This window comes from Musca domestica, unplaced genomic scaffold (assembly GCF_030504385.1).
Source record: "Musca domestica strain aabys unplaced genomic scaffold, Musca_domestica.polishedcontigs.V.1.1 6, whole genome shotgun sequence".
Taxonomy (NCBI): Eukaryota; Metazoa; Arthropoda; class Insecta; order Diptera; family Muscidae; genus Musca; species Musca domestica.
This window is the reverse complement of record NW_026712363.1, coordinates 1264334-1285614: the sequence shown is the minus strand read 5'-3', so window position 1 is coordinate 1285614 and position 21281 is coordinate 1264334. Positions and strand designations below refer to the sequence as shown.

At 34.5% G+C, this 21281-nt stretch overlaps 1 protein-coding gene across 6 annotated transcripts in view; it reads left to right on the top strand.

Moving 5' to 3' along the window:
- LOC101900172 (fat-like cadherin-related tumor suppressor homolog) overlaps positions 1-21281 on the top strand; it is a 466944-nt gene that overhangs the window by 55833 nt on the left and 389830 nt on the right. For all 6 annotated transcript variants that reach the window (XM_059129200.1, XM_059129194.1, XM_059129199.1 and 3 more), the window contains 3 exons: positions 2636-2697; positions 2762-2917; positions 2968-3334. In XM_059129200.1, coding sequence (XP_058985183.1) covers positions 2636-2697; positions 2762-2917; positions 2968-3334 — 585 coding nt within the window. The remainder of the gene's footprint in view (positions 1-2635; positions 2698-2761; positions 2918-2967; positions 3335-21281) is intronic.

Genomic DNA, 21281 nt, shown 5'->3' with positions numbered 1-21281 from the left:
TTACCATTGAATTTTGTATTAAATAAACTTGTTGTAATAAATTTATAAAACAGTTAATAGATTTTTTTCTCACAAACAACGGCTCATTAAAATTATTTCCTTCATCATTCCATGATCTATTTTCTTTATTATTAATGCTTTTGTGATCTTTTTATTCTTTGTTAATGCATTTGTACATAACAATCTTATAGCCAAACATTCTGATATTGGTTCTGTTATTTCATTATTATAATTTTTTTTACTTGCAAAAACTGTAACTTTATTTTAGATTTCGTCTTTTAGTTTGCCAAAACAGTACACGATTCTTCTCATTTTAATTTAGTATTCTATATAGTTTGCCAAAACTGTAAACGATTCCTTTCATTTTAATTTAGTTTTCGTTTTTAATTTTCCAAAAACGGTACACTATTCTTTTAATTTTAGTCTAGTTTTCAGGTTTTTATTTGCAAACTGTACACTATTCTTTTAAGTCTAAAACATTCAATATTTTAGTTTTGATCTTCTCACACTTCAACTTTTCCTTAAGACTCGCACTGACCAACTGCACGATCTTGTTTTTACATTCTTTCTAACTACCAAAAGAACAAACACACACACATGTGCAGAAGCAATAGAATGCAAAACTAACGGCAATAAATTCTTTTGGCAATGAGAAAAAAAACCCATGGATTAGCCAATCAAATCCTGGCATAGTATACTAGGTCAATGCACATGCAGCGTTTTTGTGTAGTTTTAGCGTTTTTTGTGCCGTTTTAGCGTTTTTTGCTGTAAGGGAAAATGATCGAAAACAAATCCCTAACAAAGTATACACGAAGAATTAATCGTGTTGTCTTTAGCCATTTTAGTCTTTTAGCTTACTGAAGAATAATTGACGGCTCAGTGTGGGATAGTGAAGACAGATCATGCAGAGTTTGCTTACCCGTGAGCCTCAGTCTGACTCTAAAAAGAGTTGGACATTGACAGAGTAAGTGTTCCGCAGTTCCTATCTCTTCTTCGTCTTGACAAAGCCTATAACAGTCAGTATCGTCGCCCCCCACTTGGAAGTCATGGCCCTAATATTACAGTGACCTGTAATTAAGCCTATTACAAGTTTCAGGTCCGATTTCGCCATGGAAATGAGTGATAGAGATCTCCTTTCGGAGATTACCGGTCAAATTTTTTGGAAGCAATACAGTCTCTTGCATTTTGCCAGTTATGCTGAAATATTCTGTGTCTGTGTATAATCTGGAAGAAGTGACACAAGGGTGGTTTTACCGAGCTCTCAATCTCTAGAACAGTTGACTCGGAGCCACTTCTTGCTAATTCATCCGCAGCTTCATTTCCAGAGATGTTGCTATGACCAGGAACCCAACAAAACTTAATAAAGGACATCACTTTTTCCAGGCAATCCTGCACTCCAGGACTGCCATAGATTTGATGATGGATGAATTTAGCGCTTTTAGGACCGCTTGACTATCGACATATACAGTCACTGGTCCATCCAGTTCAACTGTTCCATTCATCAGCAATTCTACAGATTTCTGCCTGGAATACGCTACAATCTTTATTGAGTTTGAATGAATTCCGCATATTTAGGCTTTCGCAGAAAACACCTGTACCAGTTCCACTTTCCATCTTAGAGCCGTCGGTAAAGATAGCTATACCCCTGAAAGGTGGGTGTGTTGTGGGTCCAAGTGTCTCTTGTAGGTATGTGGATGTCCAGTGTTTCGAAGTCTAGCCTAGGTGATATATAGTCACTAGTTAAAACCCGACCTCCTAAATTTTCCAAATAATTCATTATGACCGAATGTCCTTGGGTCTCAGTGCAAATCTCGCTGCTTGTTTCTCTACAAATAAGGGTTTCGAGTAGTAATTGATTTTTTACTTTCTTTGTTTATATTGTTACATTCATAAGTAACTTACGTGGGGCTCAGAAATCGTAAACAGTTATATTCATAAGTAACATTAGAAATATTAGATGTTTGTGCTCCCAAGGCTGGGGCATTTCTCTATTTTTACAATTTCATATGATATATGGCTCGGTGTAATATAGTAAGACAAGCGCATATTAATACATGCGAAAAAAATATTATTCCGGGGAAAATTGGCCTAGAATCAAGAAAATAGTTTATAGTAGGAGTATACCAAAAATTTGACCCATTTGAGCAGTTCTCTGCAGGGATGTTTCTTACAAATTCGGGACACAAACTGCCAATTTACGGAAAATTCGGTTTAAAATTGAGACTAAAACGCCCAGAACACCTTAAATCTGTCAGTACAATTATATGGGGTCTATAACGAAACGTTGATCTTTATGACCCATTCTCAACACCAAAAATCCTACGGATACATACATCTGTGTGAATACCTATCAACCTTCCTCGGAAAATAGAGTAATTTCTACAGACGGACAAGACTAAATGGATATGCAATTGTATGTATATCAAGACGTTATAAATAATATTATTTAAGATGTGCAAAAGAAGCTAACTGAACGTTGGCTAAATGAATAGAGGGAATATATTTTAAATTATTCTCTCATTATTCACTTCCTAGAGAATCAAAACGACTAAAAAAATTGGTCACTGATACATATTAAAAAGTAACTGTTACTTTGAAGCATAATAGTTAATTTACTAATTTAATGTCTTCATAGGTGAACTCATGACAACTGAAAGAAAGCTTGATCGTGAAAATCAAGTAGAACATATATTGGAGGTAAGATTTAATAATATTTTAATAAGAAACATTTTAATAAGTACTAATAAAATTAAATTTTTAGGTTCGCATCTCTGATAATGGTTTTCCATCTCTATATTCAACCACCCGTGTTGTTGTTTCGGTCAAAGATATCAACGACAACAGCCCACAGTTTGAACAACGTTTCTATAAAATCCAAATTCCTTCTACTTCAGATATAAATGTTCCTATATTTCAGGTAATTTGTCCAATTCCGCTCTTTCCTCTCCACTAATAATCTTTTTCTAGATTCTCGCCACTGATATTGATATTGGAGAAAATGGACGAATTTCTTATAATATTAAATCCGGCAAAGGAAAAAACAAATTTCGTATTGATGCCGACACTGGTTTAATTTACGCCACTAAGCCATTAGAAATGGAAAGTGAATATGAATTAATTATTAAAGCAGAAGATCATGGAAGTCCCAAGAAAAGTCAAACAGCTAGATTAAACGTATTGGTTATACCGATTTTAGAACAATCAAAGGCTCCACCTAGCATAAAAACAACAAATAGTTTAGTTGAAGTCACAGAAAGCGACAAAGCTGGATTTTTGGTAACTCTTATACAAGCTTCTGACGAAGACAGTGAACATCTTTGGTATAACATTAGTGGTAAGTATGAAATGGTTACATTTATTTATATACAAGATATTTCATAAAAGTTATATTTAAATAGGTGTAATTACATTATTACAAAAAAGTTCTTGTTGAAACTAATGTCCTGATTTAAATATTATTATTATGAACTAAGATCGTCTGCATACAGATCTTCCCCTAAAATATCTGAGACATACATACACATACAGAACATAGACAATACAATATTTTTATTTAGCTATTCTAAGAAACGTAATAGACAATTGCCAGTTGGTGTGAAAATTTTCCTTGTGAAAGTACCCCTGGGAAATTAATAATAATGAGGTTGTCACCGCATCTCAGGGTTTTCGCTCCAATGTTAACAGCACACTTTTCAGCCGTGAAGGAACCATCAGTAAACAATATCGTTTGGTAGCAAATGCTCCAATTATTGTATTTCTTCATGTTTTTACCATTTTCTACGGATATTACAGATAACTGTTACTAAGACACAGCCTACTGTTCTTTGTAAAGTTTGCAACTGCAATTGCATACTGTTTGTGGAAATATTGATAAGGGGAAAATCCTTTGTTTCCATTACAGCAAAATTGAGTTCATGCATTGCTGAAATGAGAACTGACATCAGACAATGTAACGAAAATGTTCGTGATTGTTGATTTTTCTGCCTTGGGTGCAGCATATCCCGAAATGCCTGTTCCGAATACTTTGGAGAAAACACCGGACGTTGGTTATCTTCGGTTTGTCAGAACATCATCCCCCATAGATCTGTTTCGGTGCACTTTTGAAACCGTTCCGGATTTAGTCGGTTACGATGCTGCAGCGAAATGCATATATTATGCGACGTGCTGCAGCACCGTAGTGAATCCACGTCTTTGTCATCTGCTTCTGAGTCTTCGTCGGAGTACGGAACTCCACCGCACCTTACGCCACGTGTTGCTGTACAATGTGCATGTTTCTTGCAATTTACTTGCAACGGACTCCAAGGCAAAATGGATAAGATAGTGGAATTTATGAATCGGAGGAATATTAAGATCGTAACGCGGAAGGAAACCAAGCTGAATGCAAATTGCAGCCTATTGAGAAAGGATCGCACCAGAAGTGGATGTTGGGGATTAGCGTTTCTGTTACAAAATGCTACCCAATGCAGGCCTATCTCGCTTTAGCTAGTCTCTAGTGACTTATAAGAAGAGAGTGTCACAGTTCGCCAGGCATAACCATATTGTCACCCGGTATAATAAATGACGTGACTTGGCAACCCGTCTTTTCTCTTGGTTCAGACCATCGGATAATCGTCTCCATAAGCAGATCGCCCGATTTCATAACCTCTGAACGCCGCTCTTTCCATAACCATGGGATGCAGAAAAGGTTTGTCGAATACCCAAAAAAAGACCAAATTTCCCAGCAGAGACAGCGGAACTAGCAAATGAGCGTGATGATATCCGCCGTTCCAACCCTACTGATCCTACAATCAGTGAATTAACAGTGGAAGTCAGATGGTTGGAAAAGAATCACAAGAGGAAAATTTGGCTAGACCAACTAAGGTGTTGCAATATTGGTGTTGCAATGAGTAAGCTGTGGGTAACTGTTAAGTCGCTTTTAAACTCCGGAAAAAAATAAAATGATAGAACCTCAGTCACTTTTAACGACAATTTGTCGAGCATCCCGAGAACGTCGTATCAGATGTCTTCCCGCCGAAAAGGCAGTTAGTTTTTTAGATCCTCTGTGATAAGAAAATGTGAATCACTTTTTATTGAAGTTATGTTTGGTGATGAAAAGGTATTGTTTGGTGTTGTGTACTGTCTCCTCCGGGTGACGTTAATCTATATATATAAAAATCAATTTTTGTTTGTTGGTAACGGAATCAGTTGGAAACGGCTGGACTGATTTGCATAATTTTTTGTACAAACGTTCGTCATACCCCGAGTTAGGTTTTAAGGAAAAAAAATATTGACCACGCCTCCTTTTACGCCCATTATTACGATTTATCTAAAATCTTTATATTTGCCAAAATAGTGAAGATATCGGTTTGAGAATTATTACACGAGATGCTGTTGGCTTTCCATCTTACCCTAAGTACTTATTTAGGGGCTGAGAAACGCGCCTACTTTTAAATCTATCTCTCTATTTGTAGAAGAAAGTTGTGTTAGTTACTACACTTATAACATAAAGACCGCCGGTCTAATTTTAACGATTTAGACAAATTCGTATTTGCCTCTTGGCCGTAAGGAATAAAATTCAAAAAAATCGCGTAAAAATGTGAAATTTGAACATTTTCATTTTGACCTTTAAAATGTACAATAGTAATGTTTTATATTGCATATTTTTTCCATTTTGACTTACTATTTTCGAATTTACATTTGTAGTGTTTTTTTTTTTTTTTTTAATTCTAATATTATGTGTAGGTTTTTTTGGGTAGTATAAAGCCACAACGGATAAAACTGTTATTTATAGATTTTATGTATTTATTCGTAATACCCAATAAATACATAAAATCTATAAATAACAATTTTATCCGTTGTCGCTTTATATGAAAATTCTAAAATCGGGAAAAATAGACAATTTTTCAATGGAATCGAATTTCAAAATAATAGTACATTCCACCGACAAACTTCGTAAGGAAAATTTGCCGCAAAAAAATCAGCGAACCAGTTGAAGATTATTTTTCTTTTTTCTATATTGAAGTGTACATTTTTTTTATTGGTTTGAATTCTGAATGAATAATATTAAAAATGAAATGAGGGCGCAATACGATGTTAAATGCTTCCTACTCCAGGACCTACATCGTGCTTCAGCTGGAAAATGCGAACACATTTAAACAAACAAAAATGACCACAGAAGCGTTATGGGGTTAATTTCAAAAAGTGAACCTGCTTCTTTCATATGACAATAAATTGTCAAATGAGAACACAAAATGCAAAATACATTGGGACTGCAATCAGTCAAATACCGACTATAAAGAACGCAGAATAGAAATTCTACCTAAACATTCAAGATACCTTTAATCGCTTTGGCAGGTCATGATATGGATCATAACCCCTGATAACGGAACAACCCGATTTCAAGTATATTCTACAATTTAACCATATTTTTCGTACTAATTTTAGCTTATGTTGATAATTTAAGAAGAAACCATCTTTGCAAAAAGTTATCACGTTTTGGTATCACCAAAGGGGGAAGAAAACCTCTTCTTATAAATTTTTATTTTTCGGAAAAGTGCGCATCTTAGTCTTGAGGCTACCTGGGGTAGAAGATCATCTTACAGATAATTATCCTCATAGGAATTTATTTAAGTATAGTCCCCACATTAGTATACCCCCAAGTCCACTTTCCCAACCAATGTGTGGTCAGAAAAGAAAATTTGGTATTCTATTGAATTTGTAACCCCCCAAGAGAATATTGGTTGGGAACGTAGATTTGGTTGTACGTCTATATGAAATAAACTCCGAAATGTCAATCTGGGACTCATTCAGTCGGAAATTGTGGCAGAAACATGAAAAAAATACGAAATTATAAAGTAACTTTATTGGATCTCCACCGCACAATTTAAATGACAAACAATTAATGCCCCTCTTCGGTAATCGGAGCAAAAGAGTAATTTCTTTGGCTATTCTGACAAGTATGAGGTGGACAAAACTGAATACCACGCAGTACGGGATTTTAAACGTTGGAAATACAAATTTCAAATTATAGCTCATTTGAATGTTTTTTACAATATCAAAAATTGAGCTGAATTTTCACATGGGGCTATTATAGATGTTCTTTATCATATAGGTATTTAACACTCAAATTAAAGCCTATAGCTGAAAAATAAGATCAGGCTATTCAAAATATCTAAAACCGACGGTAATTATAATTTTTGCCATGAATATTAATTTATATTTAGTCATGGAGTCATTACTCATAATCAAGTCATTACTTATAATCAAAATTGGAGTAATTATAATGGTGTCATTACTTATAATCAAAATTGTGCCGCCTACATAAGTCAGATCTGTGATTTATTATGCTTTAAAGATTGAAACTACGGGCCGGCAACGCGGACCGGGCCAGCTAGTGCTTTTATAGATATTTATAGCAATTTATTTTTGGAGTATTCAAAAATTGTAAAAGAAGGGATTCTAAAGTTAATTTACTTGATCCGCATAAATCTATATCTGTCCGATCAGCCTGTTTCCGTTAAGCTTGTCAGTTTTGCATAATTTCAAACCTACTCACTATAATGCTATACACCGTATGTCTTCTTTACTTGATTTTATGTTGATAAATGATTGTAATATCATAATCTGTCTGATCAGTTAATATGTGTTGAAGAGTGATATGAACTCCCAAAATAACACTTTGCTATATGAAATATTGGAACATCAATATACCTTTGTATTCTATGTTGTTTATTGAAAAAATAAAATTACTTACTTCCGTTGAAACCTTTAATACAATAACAGGTTATGGGCCTCCCCTTCCGCGTATAATTTGTTTTCTTATGTGATTTCGCGTATAGAAAAAAAGGATTAAACAATGTGACCAATATGTAGATGGAAAAGCTTCGTGGAAGCGAGAATTTTGAAGATTGGAAATTTGCAGTTGAGGCATTTTTTCAAATGAAAGGCCTTTGGAGTTCCATCCAGGGAACAGAAGAAAAGGAAGACAAGCTAATCCAAGCCAAAGCTGAACTGATATTACTGGTGGACAAAGCGGTGTATCCCCACATACGTGAGTGCAAAAGTGCGAAAGAAATATGGACAACATTACAGAGTACGTGAATGAAATAATCAATTCAGCACACAAGCTAAGAAGAATGGATTGGTTCCATGCTTCTGGCTGGATTACCCGATGAATAAAGGCCAATGTTTATGGGAATACAAAGTTCCAGTATTAAAATCACGGGTGATTCAATCAAATTGAAATTGCTTCAAGACATAAAAAGGACCTAAATGCTACAGCTGTAATCAGTATGGACACATAGCTGCAAAATGCCCATGCAAAAATTCAAAAGGCGATTCTAAGAAGAACGTTGAAAAATAGCGATTGGTACTTCGATTCTGGTGCAACCGCCCTAATGTCATAAGTTCACAACAATGAGCATGTTTCAATATTGTCAAGGGTTTGGTAAGTACATCTGCTACCATATCCTCTGTACACATATATTCAACGTTAATCTTTCCATTCTCCACAAGTTCTCTTATGAAATGGCATGGTAGGCGCTGTTTACGATTAAATTAATAGTACTTTTGTTGTCACATTTAATTTTGACCGGTGATGTATTTCCAAGTTCATGAATCAAAGACCTTAACCACAAGGCTTCTTGTCCACATGCAGACAAAGCCATATATTCTGCTTCTGTCGTTGACAAGGCTGTAGTCTCTTGTTTTTTTTTTTTAATTCCAAGAAATGTATCCATCTTGAAACTCGAAGACATATCCTGAGGTCGATTTTCTTTCATCTAGGTCACCAGCCTAATCAGCGTCAGAAAATCCCTCCAGGTATTCTTTATCAGATTTTTCAAATTGAAGCTTAAAATCAACGGTGCCTTTGAGATACCTCATAGTTCTTTTGACAGCTTGCCAATGTGCTTTTCCTGGTGTATTGTTGTATCTGGACAAAACCTCCACTGCATAAGAAATATCCGGTCGACTGACTTGTGCTGCATAGTGTGAGTTTCCAATGGCTTCTTGGTAAGGAACTTTTCGCATTTCCTCCACTTCTTCTTCGGTAGATGGTCACATCTCCTTTGACAATTTCTGGTTAACATCTAACGGCGCCGAAATAGGGTTGCAGTCTAGCATGTTGAATTTCTGCAGAATGTTACGAATGTAGAGTTCTTGATCCAGCCATAACATCCCTTTTTTGTGATCTCGAGTTACTCCCATTCCCAAGATATAATGAGCTTGACCTATATCCTTCATCTTGAAATTTGTTGAAAGGCTTTTCTTAATAAAAAGTTTGTTTTCTTCATTGTTTGTGAATATCAAGATGTCGTCTACGTATATTGCAACGTATGCAATTTCTTCCTCAAGCCTGGCGTTGAATCTCTCGATATCGCCTTTTGAGTCTCGTTTAATCTTAAAACACCATTTGCTGTCAATTGGCTTCTTTCCTTCTGGTATTGCCTTTTCCCACTGCCCTCTATAGATTCCTTCTAATGCCCCTTTCACGGTCTTGGGTTCTTCATTTGTATCTATAGCATTGTACACGTAATCATATCTTTTTACAGGCTTCGAAATTCTTGATGACCGTTTTAAATTTTGTGGCGATGTGATTCTAGTTTCAGGTAGACCGGCCCGGTCCGCGTTGCCGGCCCGTAGTTTCAATCTTTAAAGCATAATAAATCACAGATCTGACTTATGTAGGCGGCACAATTTTGATTATAAGTAATGACACCATTATAATTACTCCAATTTTGATTATAAGTAATGACTTGATTATGAGTAATGACTCCATGACTAAATATAAATTAATATTCATGGCAAAAATTATAATTACCGTCGGTTTTAGATATTTTGAATAGCCTGATCTTATTTTTCAGCTATAGGCTTTAATTTGAGTGTTAAATACCTATATGATAAAGAACATCTATAATAGCCCCATGTGAAAATTCAGCTCAATTTTTGATATTGTAAAAAACATTCAAATGAGCTATAATTTGAAATTTGTATTTCCAACGTTTAAAATCCCGTACTGCGTGGTATTCAGTTTTGTCCACTCTCGGTGGTCTTAAGCACTTTTTTAATTATTTGGTATCATGGTTTCTAAGGGGTTTAAAACCTCTTTGCATAAAATTTTCAATTTTCGGAAGAGGACATTCAATTGTTTTACTAAAAAATTGTATTGTAATTATCCACATAGGCATTTATTTAAGTATAGTCCCCACATTAGTGTAGCCGCAAGTCCGATTTCCCAACTAATGTGTGGTCAGAAAAGACAATTTTGACTTCTATTAAATTTGTAGCCCCAAAGAGAATATTGGTTGGGAACGTAGATTTGGGATACGTCTATGTCAAAATGTCAAAAATGCGGAAATGTCAAAATGCGACTCATTCAGTCGGAAATTGTTGCAGAAACATGAAGAAGTAGCACCGGACCGAACATTTGCTTTATCGTAATTGAATTAAACTGTCACGAAAAATACGGATACAGCTCATTCTAATGGAAAATGTTGCTAATGACTTTTTTCACATGGGGCTATTACCGATATTGCATATCATATAAACTATTTAACAACATTTAAAACTATTCAAAATATCTAAAACCGAGGGAAGGTGAACATCTGTTATAGTTTTTACCATGATTATTTATTTATATTTAGAAATTATTATGGAGTCATTACTAACAATAAAAATTGGCATAGAAGAGTAAAAGTACGGGCCGGCAACGCGGACCGGGTCAGCTAGTATATATATTTATTTATTTTCATTTAATACAGTAGCCTAGCCCATACGGTTTCAAAAACAACTATACATGACTATACAATTTTTTTTGATATTCTAAATCTTAAAAATCTTATTCAAGCATTAAAACAATACTAACAAAAATTGATATATGAACCAACTATGCAAGGGAAATAAAAAACAAATTAGCACATGAAAACCACGAACATTTTTAAACAAAATGTTGATTAGAATGAGCAACAATTTACGCATATATATATCTATATCTACAGTTCTCATCTGACAGTCGATGAGCAAACATCGTTGTTCTGAATCAGCTGATTTAATTAGAAAGCACGTTTTTTCATTCTCCTTTAATTTGTTGGCATTTTTTGCAAATATATTTTTTTTCTTCCTTTTTAAGTTTGATTTAATTGATCGGATTAAAAACAAGCAAAAATGAATGGGGTGTACCCCCCGAATTATAACAGGTACGCTGTTCTGGACCCAACCCGGGATAAACAAAAGTCTCCTCGCTCTCACAAAAGAACACGGCTAGATGCTGCTGATTTTCTTCCTCTACCAACACGAACCCCTAATTATGACGAAGTCCCCAGATTTTTAATCGCCTCCGCTACATCTAAAGACTCCTCAAGTGAAACTAAACCATTGGCCTCTTACAATGTTTTCCAAATCGGACGAGGTATTAAAAACATCTGTCGTGAGTACTCAGAAATATCAGAACTCCGTAGTGGTGACTTACTGATAAAGGCGAATAATATCAAAGCATTCAGAAAATTTTTGTCTGCCAAATACATAGATATAGTGCCAGTCAAAATAGTGCCACATCCTTCACTAAATTCCTCGCAAGGAATAATATTCTCCGACAAAATCAAACATTTACCCGAAGAGGAGATACTCAAAGACTTGGCAGAATACCAAGTAATTGGTGTAAGAAAATTTATGAAAATGGATGGAAACCAATTAGTAGCAACAGGAGGAGCTGTGATCACTTTTGATCTTATACACCCTCCGAGTCGCATTGACATTGGTTGGAGCACTGTTCCTGTCCGGGATTACATACCAAACCCACTGAAATGTAAAAACTGCCAGAAACTAGGTCACACAAAGAACCACTGCAGATCTGTTGAATTGTGCAAAGAATGTGCTTTACCACCACCACACAACACGTGCAACCGAAAATTCTGTGTAAACTGCAATGTTGACACACACTCTTCAAACGACAAAAATTGCGCTTCCTTCCTGACACACAAATCAGTAAACAAAATAAAAATTAAACAAAGATGCACGAACCGTGATGCGTGGAAAATATTTAAAAGCGATCCGGACAACTACCTAATTAAACCCCCAGTTCAAAAGCAGCTCTATTCTCAAGTAACACGCGGCGACAAAAATACCGAAAATAACACTCATCATAATACGAATGTTCCACCATCTTCAAAAACAATTTCCAACCAAAAGTCGTTACCGCCTAACTCAACAAACAAATCAATTACATCTTCCCCAACTACACAAACTAAATCATCAAACGCAAATTCTTTGTACTCTTACAACACAAGCCAAGAAAATAAAAAACCAACAAACGAAAATGCAGAAAAAGAACCATTATTAAACAAACTTTACACACAATTAAACTCTATCAAAGACAACGATCATCAAAATTCATCAAATTCGGAAAAGTTCTCAACAAATGCAACTTTATCAAGTAACCCAGCCAAGATTACGTCAAGGAGACCTGAAATTGTAGATATGGACGACGTTTCAATGTTTCCTGAAATACTATAATTCTATCAAAACCTTATTATTATCATATCTAATTACTATTACTTTTTTTCTCTTCTTTTTTATATTTTTCTATGGATCTGAATTCGAACATTACAATTCTCCAATGGAACATTCAAGGTTTTATTTGCCATAAATTTGCTTTAGAAATAATTATTGCATTGCACAAACCAAGCATTATAGTTTTACAAGAGACCCACATCACGGAACAAAATATGCATTTATTATTTCTTCCAAGTTACAAAGTTTATCATCACAACAAAAACTATAACTATTCCAAGTCTGGAATATGTATTTTTGTTAAAAATAATATTAATGTTACGCACGACAGCATTTCCTCTGGAAATCTATTATTTCAGTCAATAACATTGGACTATGGTTCTCCTCTTCACATAATAAATGTCTATAAAGAATATGACATAGCTATAACGCCAGATATAGTTAATTCTATTAACATACCACCTATGTGTCAAACCCTATTTCTGGGAGATTTGAATGCCCAGAACACCCTATGGGGCTCATCTGAATCCTCTAATGGAGGCCTCATATGGGAAGAGTTTGCTGATACTCATGGTTTTGCCATCCTCAACGACGGTTCTCCTACTCTTTTAAGCACTCGCAATACCCTTACAGCTATAGATGTAACAATGTGTACCCCTGACTTGGCCCCTACACTGTCCTGGAACACACTAGCCCTACCGGAAGTTGGAGATCATTTTCCCATCCTCATAACCAACAACATTCCCATACCTACAAAGAAGTTTATTCCCCGTTTTAAGGATAAAAAGGCAAACTGGCCGCTATTCCAAACTAAATTATTACATTTTAATTCTGTTTTCACCGAGTCTGATAATATAAATAGAGAGGCATCACAAATAAAACGGCTTTTCAGAAAATCAGCCAACGAATCGATTCCAATTACTCATCAACCAAAAAATAATATAAGGCCTATATGGTTCAATAAAGAATTGTCAAGGTTAATCCGCATTAGACAAAGAGCATGGAGATTATTCAGAAGAGTTAGGAATACCGAAAATAGTCTATATTACAGAAGAATGTGTGCGTTAATTAAACGCGAATGTAAGAAAGCCAAAAGATTGACATGGAACAGATTTCTTAACTCTCTTGACCCAAATATGGATGTTCGTTGTTTATGGAATAAAGTAAAAACCATAAGAAATCCAAAATTTGATAGATTTTCTAACATTCACTTTAATAATGAAAATCTCACAAACCCAAAAGATATTGCCAATGCGTTCGCATCTTTTTGGAGCTCCATAAGCTCTGATGAAGCCTTTGACCCTTCCATTTACATGTCAAAGCATTCTTTTTCTATTAGTAATCCCAATGTTCTAAACACAAACAACACGATTCTTACAGAAAAAGTCGAGCTTCATGAACTCAATGATGTTCTCCAAAGTCTGAAGGGTTCAACTCCTTCTTTGGATAAACTAACATATTCAATGATACGGAATGCTCCAAACATAATAAAGAAACGGATATGTAAGTTATATTATAGAATAATACACGATGGCGTCTTCCCACATGACTGGAAGATCGCAATTCTTTGCCCTATCCCTAAACAAGGAAAAAATCCAAACTCTTTGCAGGGCCATAGACCCATCTCTTTACTTCCAGTACTTTCAAAGATTCTTGAAAAACTTTTGGCAAGACGTTTACTACAATACAGCCAACATCGTTTCTCCACAATACAACATGCCTTCCTTCCACATCACGGTGTACATACACTGTGTCACAATCTGGAGTGTACATTACGTGATAACATAAGCCGCAGAAAACACAGTGTGGTTATCTCAGCGGATTTAGAAAAGGCATTTGACCGTGTTGTATACACCAGTATACTCACTGAACTCCATAGTTGGGGAGTACAAAGTCAATTCATTGCATTAATACGATCCTTTTTATCATTTCGACGTGTGCAAGTTAGAGTCGATGGCTATTTTTCTAATTCTTTGCCTTTGGATAACGGTGTACCCCAGGGTTCGCCTATCTCCGTTATTCTTTACAATATATACATAAATTCTTTATGCAGAACTCTTAAAAACTTATCAGGAATTGATTATGTAGGAGTATACGCTGATAACATATTTGCAATTTTATCAGGCTTTCCACAAGTTGTAGAAGTAAATTTAAATAGTTTTAACAGTTCAGTACAATGTTGGGCTAGGGATGTAGGAGCTGTGATCCCTTCTAATAAAATAGAGCTTCTTCACGTTTGTCGCAGGAGAAAATGTCAATTTAATTCAATGTGCCTCGATCAAAATACTGTCAATATTCACCAACGAATGAGAATTCTGGGACTGTCATTCAGCAGAAATTTACTGTGGAATGACCATACAAAAATGTTACAAGCCAAACTGGGAAAGATTAACAACCTACTTCGGTTAATCTGCTCTAAAACAAAAGGACCTCACATTGACACGGCAATTAACATATGTAAATCCTTGGTGTACGGGGTAATTGCCCATTGCATTACAATTTATGGATTCACATCCAAAGCAAATATTTCTAAACTGAATGCTGCCATAAACAAATGTTTTAGAACTGCCACGGGGCTTCTTCGTTCCACACCTCAAGAAGCACTTTACATAGAGGGAAATTACAATGATTTTCAACATATTTTGGAACAGTTCTCTATTAGCCTGGCCAGCAAAGCCCTTACTATACGTGCACATGGGCTCCATAAAACATTTTGGAGATATGCTAACGCTAACAATACTTCGTGTTTAAACTCTATTGTCCAAATCTTGACTCTTTTTTCAACCTTGGAAATACCTCTGCCTTCCAAACCTATCCCAAGTCTTACAAACAGCAGTAATTTCGTCTCGATCGACACTACGTTATCTTCACACTTAAAAGAACACACCAATGACGAGTGCTATAAACAACTCTTGCTTGAAAAAATTGCTGCCTTAAGCCCGGACATGATCCTTTACACAGACGGTTCCTTTAATGGTTTTTCTACGTCATTCGCAGTAATTAAGCAATTGACCACGAACAGTTTCTCTACGATTTGCAAAACAAGATTGCCTAGCAATACAGGTATATTCACAGCGGAGCTCAGTGCTGTAAAAACCGCCATAGCCCATGCCAAACAATACATAAAGACGTTAATTTGTATCGACAATTTGAGTGTCGCTAAGGCCCTTCAAAAAAACAAAGGAGGAATTTACACTGATATGGTGAAGATCCCAAACCACTGTGAGATTTTTGTTTTATGGATACCATCACACTCAGGTATTAAGGGAAATGATTTTGCTGATAAGATGGCAAAAGAAGCACTGGTTATGACTCATATAGCAGAAATCCCCTGCTTTCACTTTACCTTACTGCATCTTTATAAAACAAAAAAACGTGCTAATAAATTGATTATGTGGCAATCTTCGTCCACCTTTCTAAGACGAGTTAGTCCAACAATTCCAAGAATTAGCTACAATCCTGATTTTTCTAGATCCGATTGCATTTTCCTATCCCGACTCAGGGTTGGTAAATGCTTATTTAACACTCGACACTATTTTGATAATACAATGCCAGCTCGGTGTTCTTTCTGTGGCGAGCTTCTTACAATTGAACATATTCTATTAGAATGTCAATACTCTACAATCAATTTAGGCATCGAAAAAATACTCGATTGTTCCACTAAACAGTTTTTACCCCGAATCCGTTCGGCACTAAATATTCATAATATTCGTGATATTTAATTCAGATCCATACTTGTATATATAGCTAGAATATACCCAATAAGAAATTCATATTATACTATATCGAGCGCATAAGGTCTTAGTTACCAGGCGCCTCCCTTCAATATTTTGTAAATTTACTTTATAAAATATTTTGTAAATAAATAAATAAATAAATATCTATATCTATATATATATATATACTAGCTGGCCCGGTCCGCGTTGCCGGCCCGTACTTTTAGGCTTTAATGCGTATTTTTTAAAGCCTAATAAATCACAGATCTGACTTATGCAAGCGGCACAATTTTGATTATAAGTAATGACTCCATTATAATGACTCCAATTTTGATTATAAGTAATGACTTGATTATAAGTAATGACTCCATGACTAAATAGAAATTAATTTTTGTGTTAAATACCTATATGATAAATAACATCTATAATAGCCCCATGTGAAAATTCAGCTCAATTTTTGATATTGTAAAAAGCTTAACATTTCCATTCAAATGAGCTATAATTTGGAATTTGTATTTCCAACGTTTAAAATCCCGTACTACGTGGTATTTAGTTTTGTCCACCTCATACTTGAAGGCAGAATGTTGTCAGAATAGCCAAAAAATTACTCTTTTGCTCCGATTACCGTAAGATGGGCATTATTTTTTTGTATTTAAATGGTTCGTTGGGGATCCAATAAACACACATTTTTCATCATAGTATAATTCAATGACGATTAAACAAATATTCGGTCCCGCGTTACTTTCTAATTTCCTATTTGTTCATGTTTCTGCCACAATTTCCGACTGAATGAGTCCCAGATTGACATTTCGGAGTTTGCTTCATATAGACGTACATGCCAAATCTATGTTCCCAACAAATATTCTCTTGGGGGTTACAAATTCAATAGAATACCAAATTTTCTTTTTTGACCACACATTGGTTGGGAAAGTGAACTTGGGGGTATACTAATGTGGAGACTATACTTAAAGTAGCCTCAAGACAAAGATGGGCCCTTTTCCGAAAACTAAAAAAATTTATGAGAAGAGGTTTTCTTCCCCCTTAAAAACAAAGATGTCAAAATGGAAGAAGTGGCCAAGACCCCGAAAATACCTTAAATCATATGATGGTGATACCAAAACGTGTAAAAACGTTTTTTGTAAGGATGGTTTATTCTTAAATTATCAACATAAGCCAAAATTAGTACGAAAAATATGGTTAAAATGTAGAATATTCTTGAAATCGAGTTGTTCCGTTATCGGGGATTATGACCCATATTATGACCTTCCAAAGCGGTAAAAGGTATATTGAATATTTAGGAAGAATTTCTGGAAGGAATTCGCTCTACTATTTTGCGTCCTTTGTAGTCGGTATTTCACTGATTGCAGTCCCAATGTATTTAGCATTTTGAGTTCTCATTGGACGAACTATTGTTATATGAAAGAAGCAGGTCCACTTTTTGAAATGAAGCGCATAACGCTTTTTCGGTAATTTTCATCTTCCAGCTGAAGGTCCTAGAATTTTATACGTGAAAGATCGCCATTTCGTATTGCGCACTCATTTCATTTTTAATATTATTCATTCAGAATTGAAAACAATAAGAAATGTACTCTTCAACATAAAAAAAGAAAGAATTGAAAAAAGAAAAAGAATCTTCAACTGCTTCGCTGATTTTTTACGGCAAATTTTAAAAGGTCCTTACGAAGTTTGTCAGTATTCGATTCCATTGAAAAATTGTCGATTTTTCCCGATTTTAGAATTTTCATATATTATTCTCTTCTGAAATTATATTATTCTTATTACCCAATAAATACATAAAATCTAAAAATAACAGTTTTATCCGTTGTCACTTTCTACTACCCAAAAACAACTACATATCATATTAGAATTCCAAAAAAAAAAAAAAAAAAAAAAAACACTACAAATGTACATTCGAAAATAGTAAGTCAAAATGGAAAAAAATATGCAATATAAAACATTACTATTGTACATTTTAAAAGTCAAAATGAAAATGTTCAAATTTCACATTTTAAGCGATTTTTTTAGATTTTATTCTTTTCTGCCAAGAGGCAATTCCGAATTTGTCTGAATCGTTAAAATCAGACCGGCGGTCTTTATGTTATAAGCGTAGTAATTAACACAACTTTCTTTTACATATAGAAAAATAGACTTAAAAGTAGGCGCGTTCCTTAGCCCTTAAATAAATACTTAGGGTTGGATGGAAAGCCAACAGCATCTCGTGTAATAATTCTCAAACCGATATCTTCACTATTTTGACAAATATAAAGATTTTAGATAATTCGTAATAGTGGGCGTAAAAGGAGGCATGGTCAATATTTTTTTTCTTTAAAAACCTAACTCGGGGTATGACGAACGTTTGTACAAAAAATTATGCAAATCGGTCCAGCCGTTTTCAACTGATTCCGTTACCAACAAACAACAATTGATTTTTATATATATAGAAGAAGATATATATATATATATATATATATATATATATATATATATATATATATATATATATATATATATATATATATATATATATATATATATATATATATATATATATATATATAAAAAGGATAAAAAATCGCGCAAAAATGATAGATTTGAAATTTTTCATGACTTTTTTTTTATTTTGACTTACTATTTTCGAATGTACATTTGTAGTTTTTTATCTTTTTGAATTCTAATATGATATGTAGTATTTTTTGGGTAGTATAAAGCGCCAACGGACAAAACTATTTTTTATAGATTGTTATACCCTACACTACGAGGTGGTCAGGGTATTATGTCTTTGTGCATTTGTTTGTAACAGGCAGAAGGAAACGAGATAGACCCATAGTTCCTTTTGATGATCTGCATAGAATCACATTCTAAGTCGATTTATGCATGTCCGTCCGTCCGTCTGTCCGTCCGTCCGTCCATGTATTTTTGTAAACAAAGTACAAGTCGCATTTATTGCCCGATCCAGATGAAATTTTGCAAAGATCTTTTGTTTGGCCCAAGGACGAACCCTACTGAAATTGGAGATAAGCGGTCAAAATTAAGATATAGCTCCCATATATATCTTCGTCCGATTTGCTTTTTTTTTTGTTGTGCACCAAACGTGTAATATCAGCCCGAATCTTATGGAATTTTGCATATACGCCCAAATTAGGCCTGAAAATAAGTATGCCAAATTTGATCGAAATCGGTTCAGATATAGCTATAGCTCCCATATATATTGTTCATCCGATTTGTTATTTTTGTCCACCGCCGCCGTAATATGCACTATGCAACAACAATATTTGGGGAAATATATCAAATACAGCTCAGAAATACCTTTGCCATATTTTATCGAGATCGGTTCAGATTTGGATATAGCTCCCATATATAACTTCGTCCGATTTACCTTTTATTGTGCACCAAACGTCTAATATTGGTCCATATGGGATGGAATTTGGCATTTACGACCGAATTGAGTCTAGAAGCTAGTATGTCAAATTTGGTGAAGATCGGTTCAAATATAGCTATAGCTTCCGTATATATTATTCATCCGATTTGTTATATTTGTTACCCACAACCGTAATATGCACTCCGTAACAAAGATATTCAGGGAAATATATCAAATACAGCTCAGAAATATCTTTGCCAAATTTTATCGAGATCGGTTCAGATTTGGATATAGCTCACATATATATCTTTATCCGAATTCAAATTAATTGTGCACCAAATGGGCAATACAATTCCGAATTTAAAAGATACTAATGCTTCGGCATATTTAGTCCTTTGAACTTTAAATTATAATTATAATCATAGCGTGTATGATTGAATTCTCCCATAAAAACTTTTAATTGTTATGTGGAGCTCTACTTAATTAGCAAAGTGGTGTAGGGTATCATAAAGTCGGCCCCGCCCGACTTTAAGACTTTCTTTACTGGTTTTTATTGGATAAGTGGAAATATACGTGTTATTCATAAGAGGATAATATATGAAAAAAATAGTAGCGTGTTCAAAGGGTTTTTCAATTTGGCTAACTTTATTGACGATTATTTGAGAATGGAAATTGCGGGCGGGTTACATTGAATTGTAGTACCGAATTTTGTAGTGGCGAACTGAATAGACGATGTTGAAATAACTTAACGCGGTCACACTTAAGTGAAAGAATAAATACAATTTTAAAATCGGTAAGAAATAACGAAAATACAAGACAAAATTGTCAATGATAGCCCAGTCTATTGGCTAACTTTGTAAGGACCTTAAACATTTGCTGTTACAAATTCGCGTACAAGTTCATGAATCATGTCCGTTTTTCAATGTGAACAAATAAATAATGGTTACTACGCCTTTAACTCAAGAACGGCTGATTTTGACAATTCACGCTATTTCGGAATGGTCTCTTGGCCTGAAAAGGATAAAATTCATGAGTTAATTTTTTGTTTTAATGTATATATTTTTTTAATTTTTTATATTTTTTTTTAATTTTTCATAATTTTAAATATTGCATTATTTTTTTTCAATTTGACATGCTTTGTTGAAGTTTAAATTTTTTGTTTGAATTCTGAATATAAGGTAAAAAATGAGATCAGTGCACAATACGATGTTAAATGGTAATCTTTCCAAACAAACTAAAATATGACTATGATATAAGAGTCATATCAAAACATGGACCTAATCCTCTCATTTGGCAGTTATACGCCTAATGAGAACTCGAAATTCAAATTCATTGGAACTGCAATCAATATCAATATAATGCCGAATAAAAGATGAATTCATTATGCGGACTATACAAAATGGTACATCGAATCGAAAATTTAGTAAGAAAATAAATGATATAGTCCGAAAAATTTTACTGAAGCCATCAAGTTATTTAAATCGTAGGTACCATTAAACAGGAGTGTATGCGCAATATCGAGTAATGGCGTTGTGAAACACACAATATGAACGTTCTAAGTGAATAGTATTCGGTTAGTAGAGCAAAATCCTGAAAGGGTTTAGGGTTCCCAGGTCGAACTTTTTGAGGTACATTATATAGCCCAAACCATACACAAAGGACCTCAATAATTTTCTCTAAACTTCGCAAAATTTGCAAAAAGAAAATTTTGATAGAAAAGA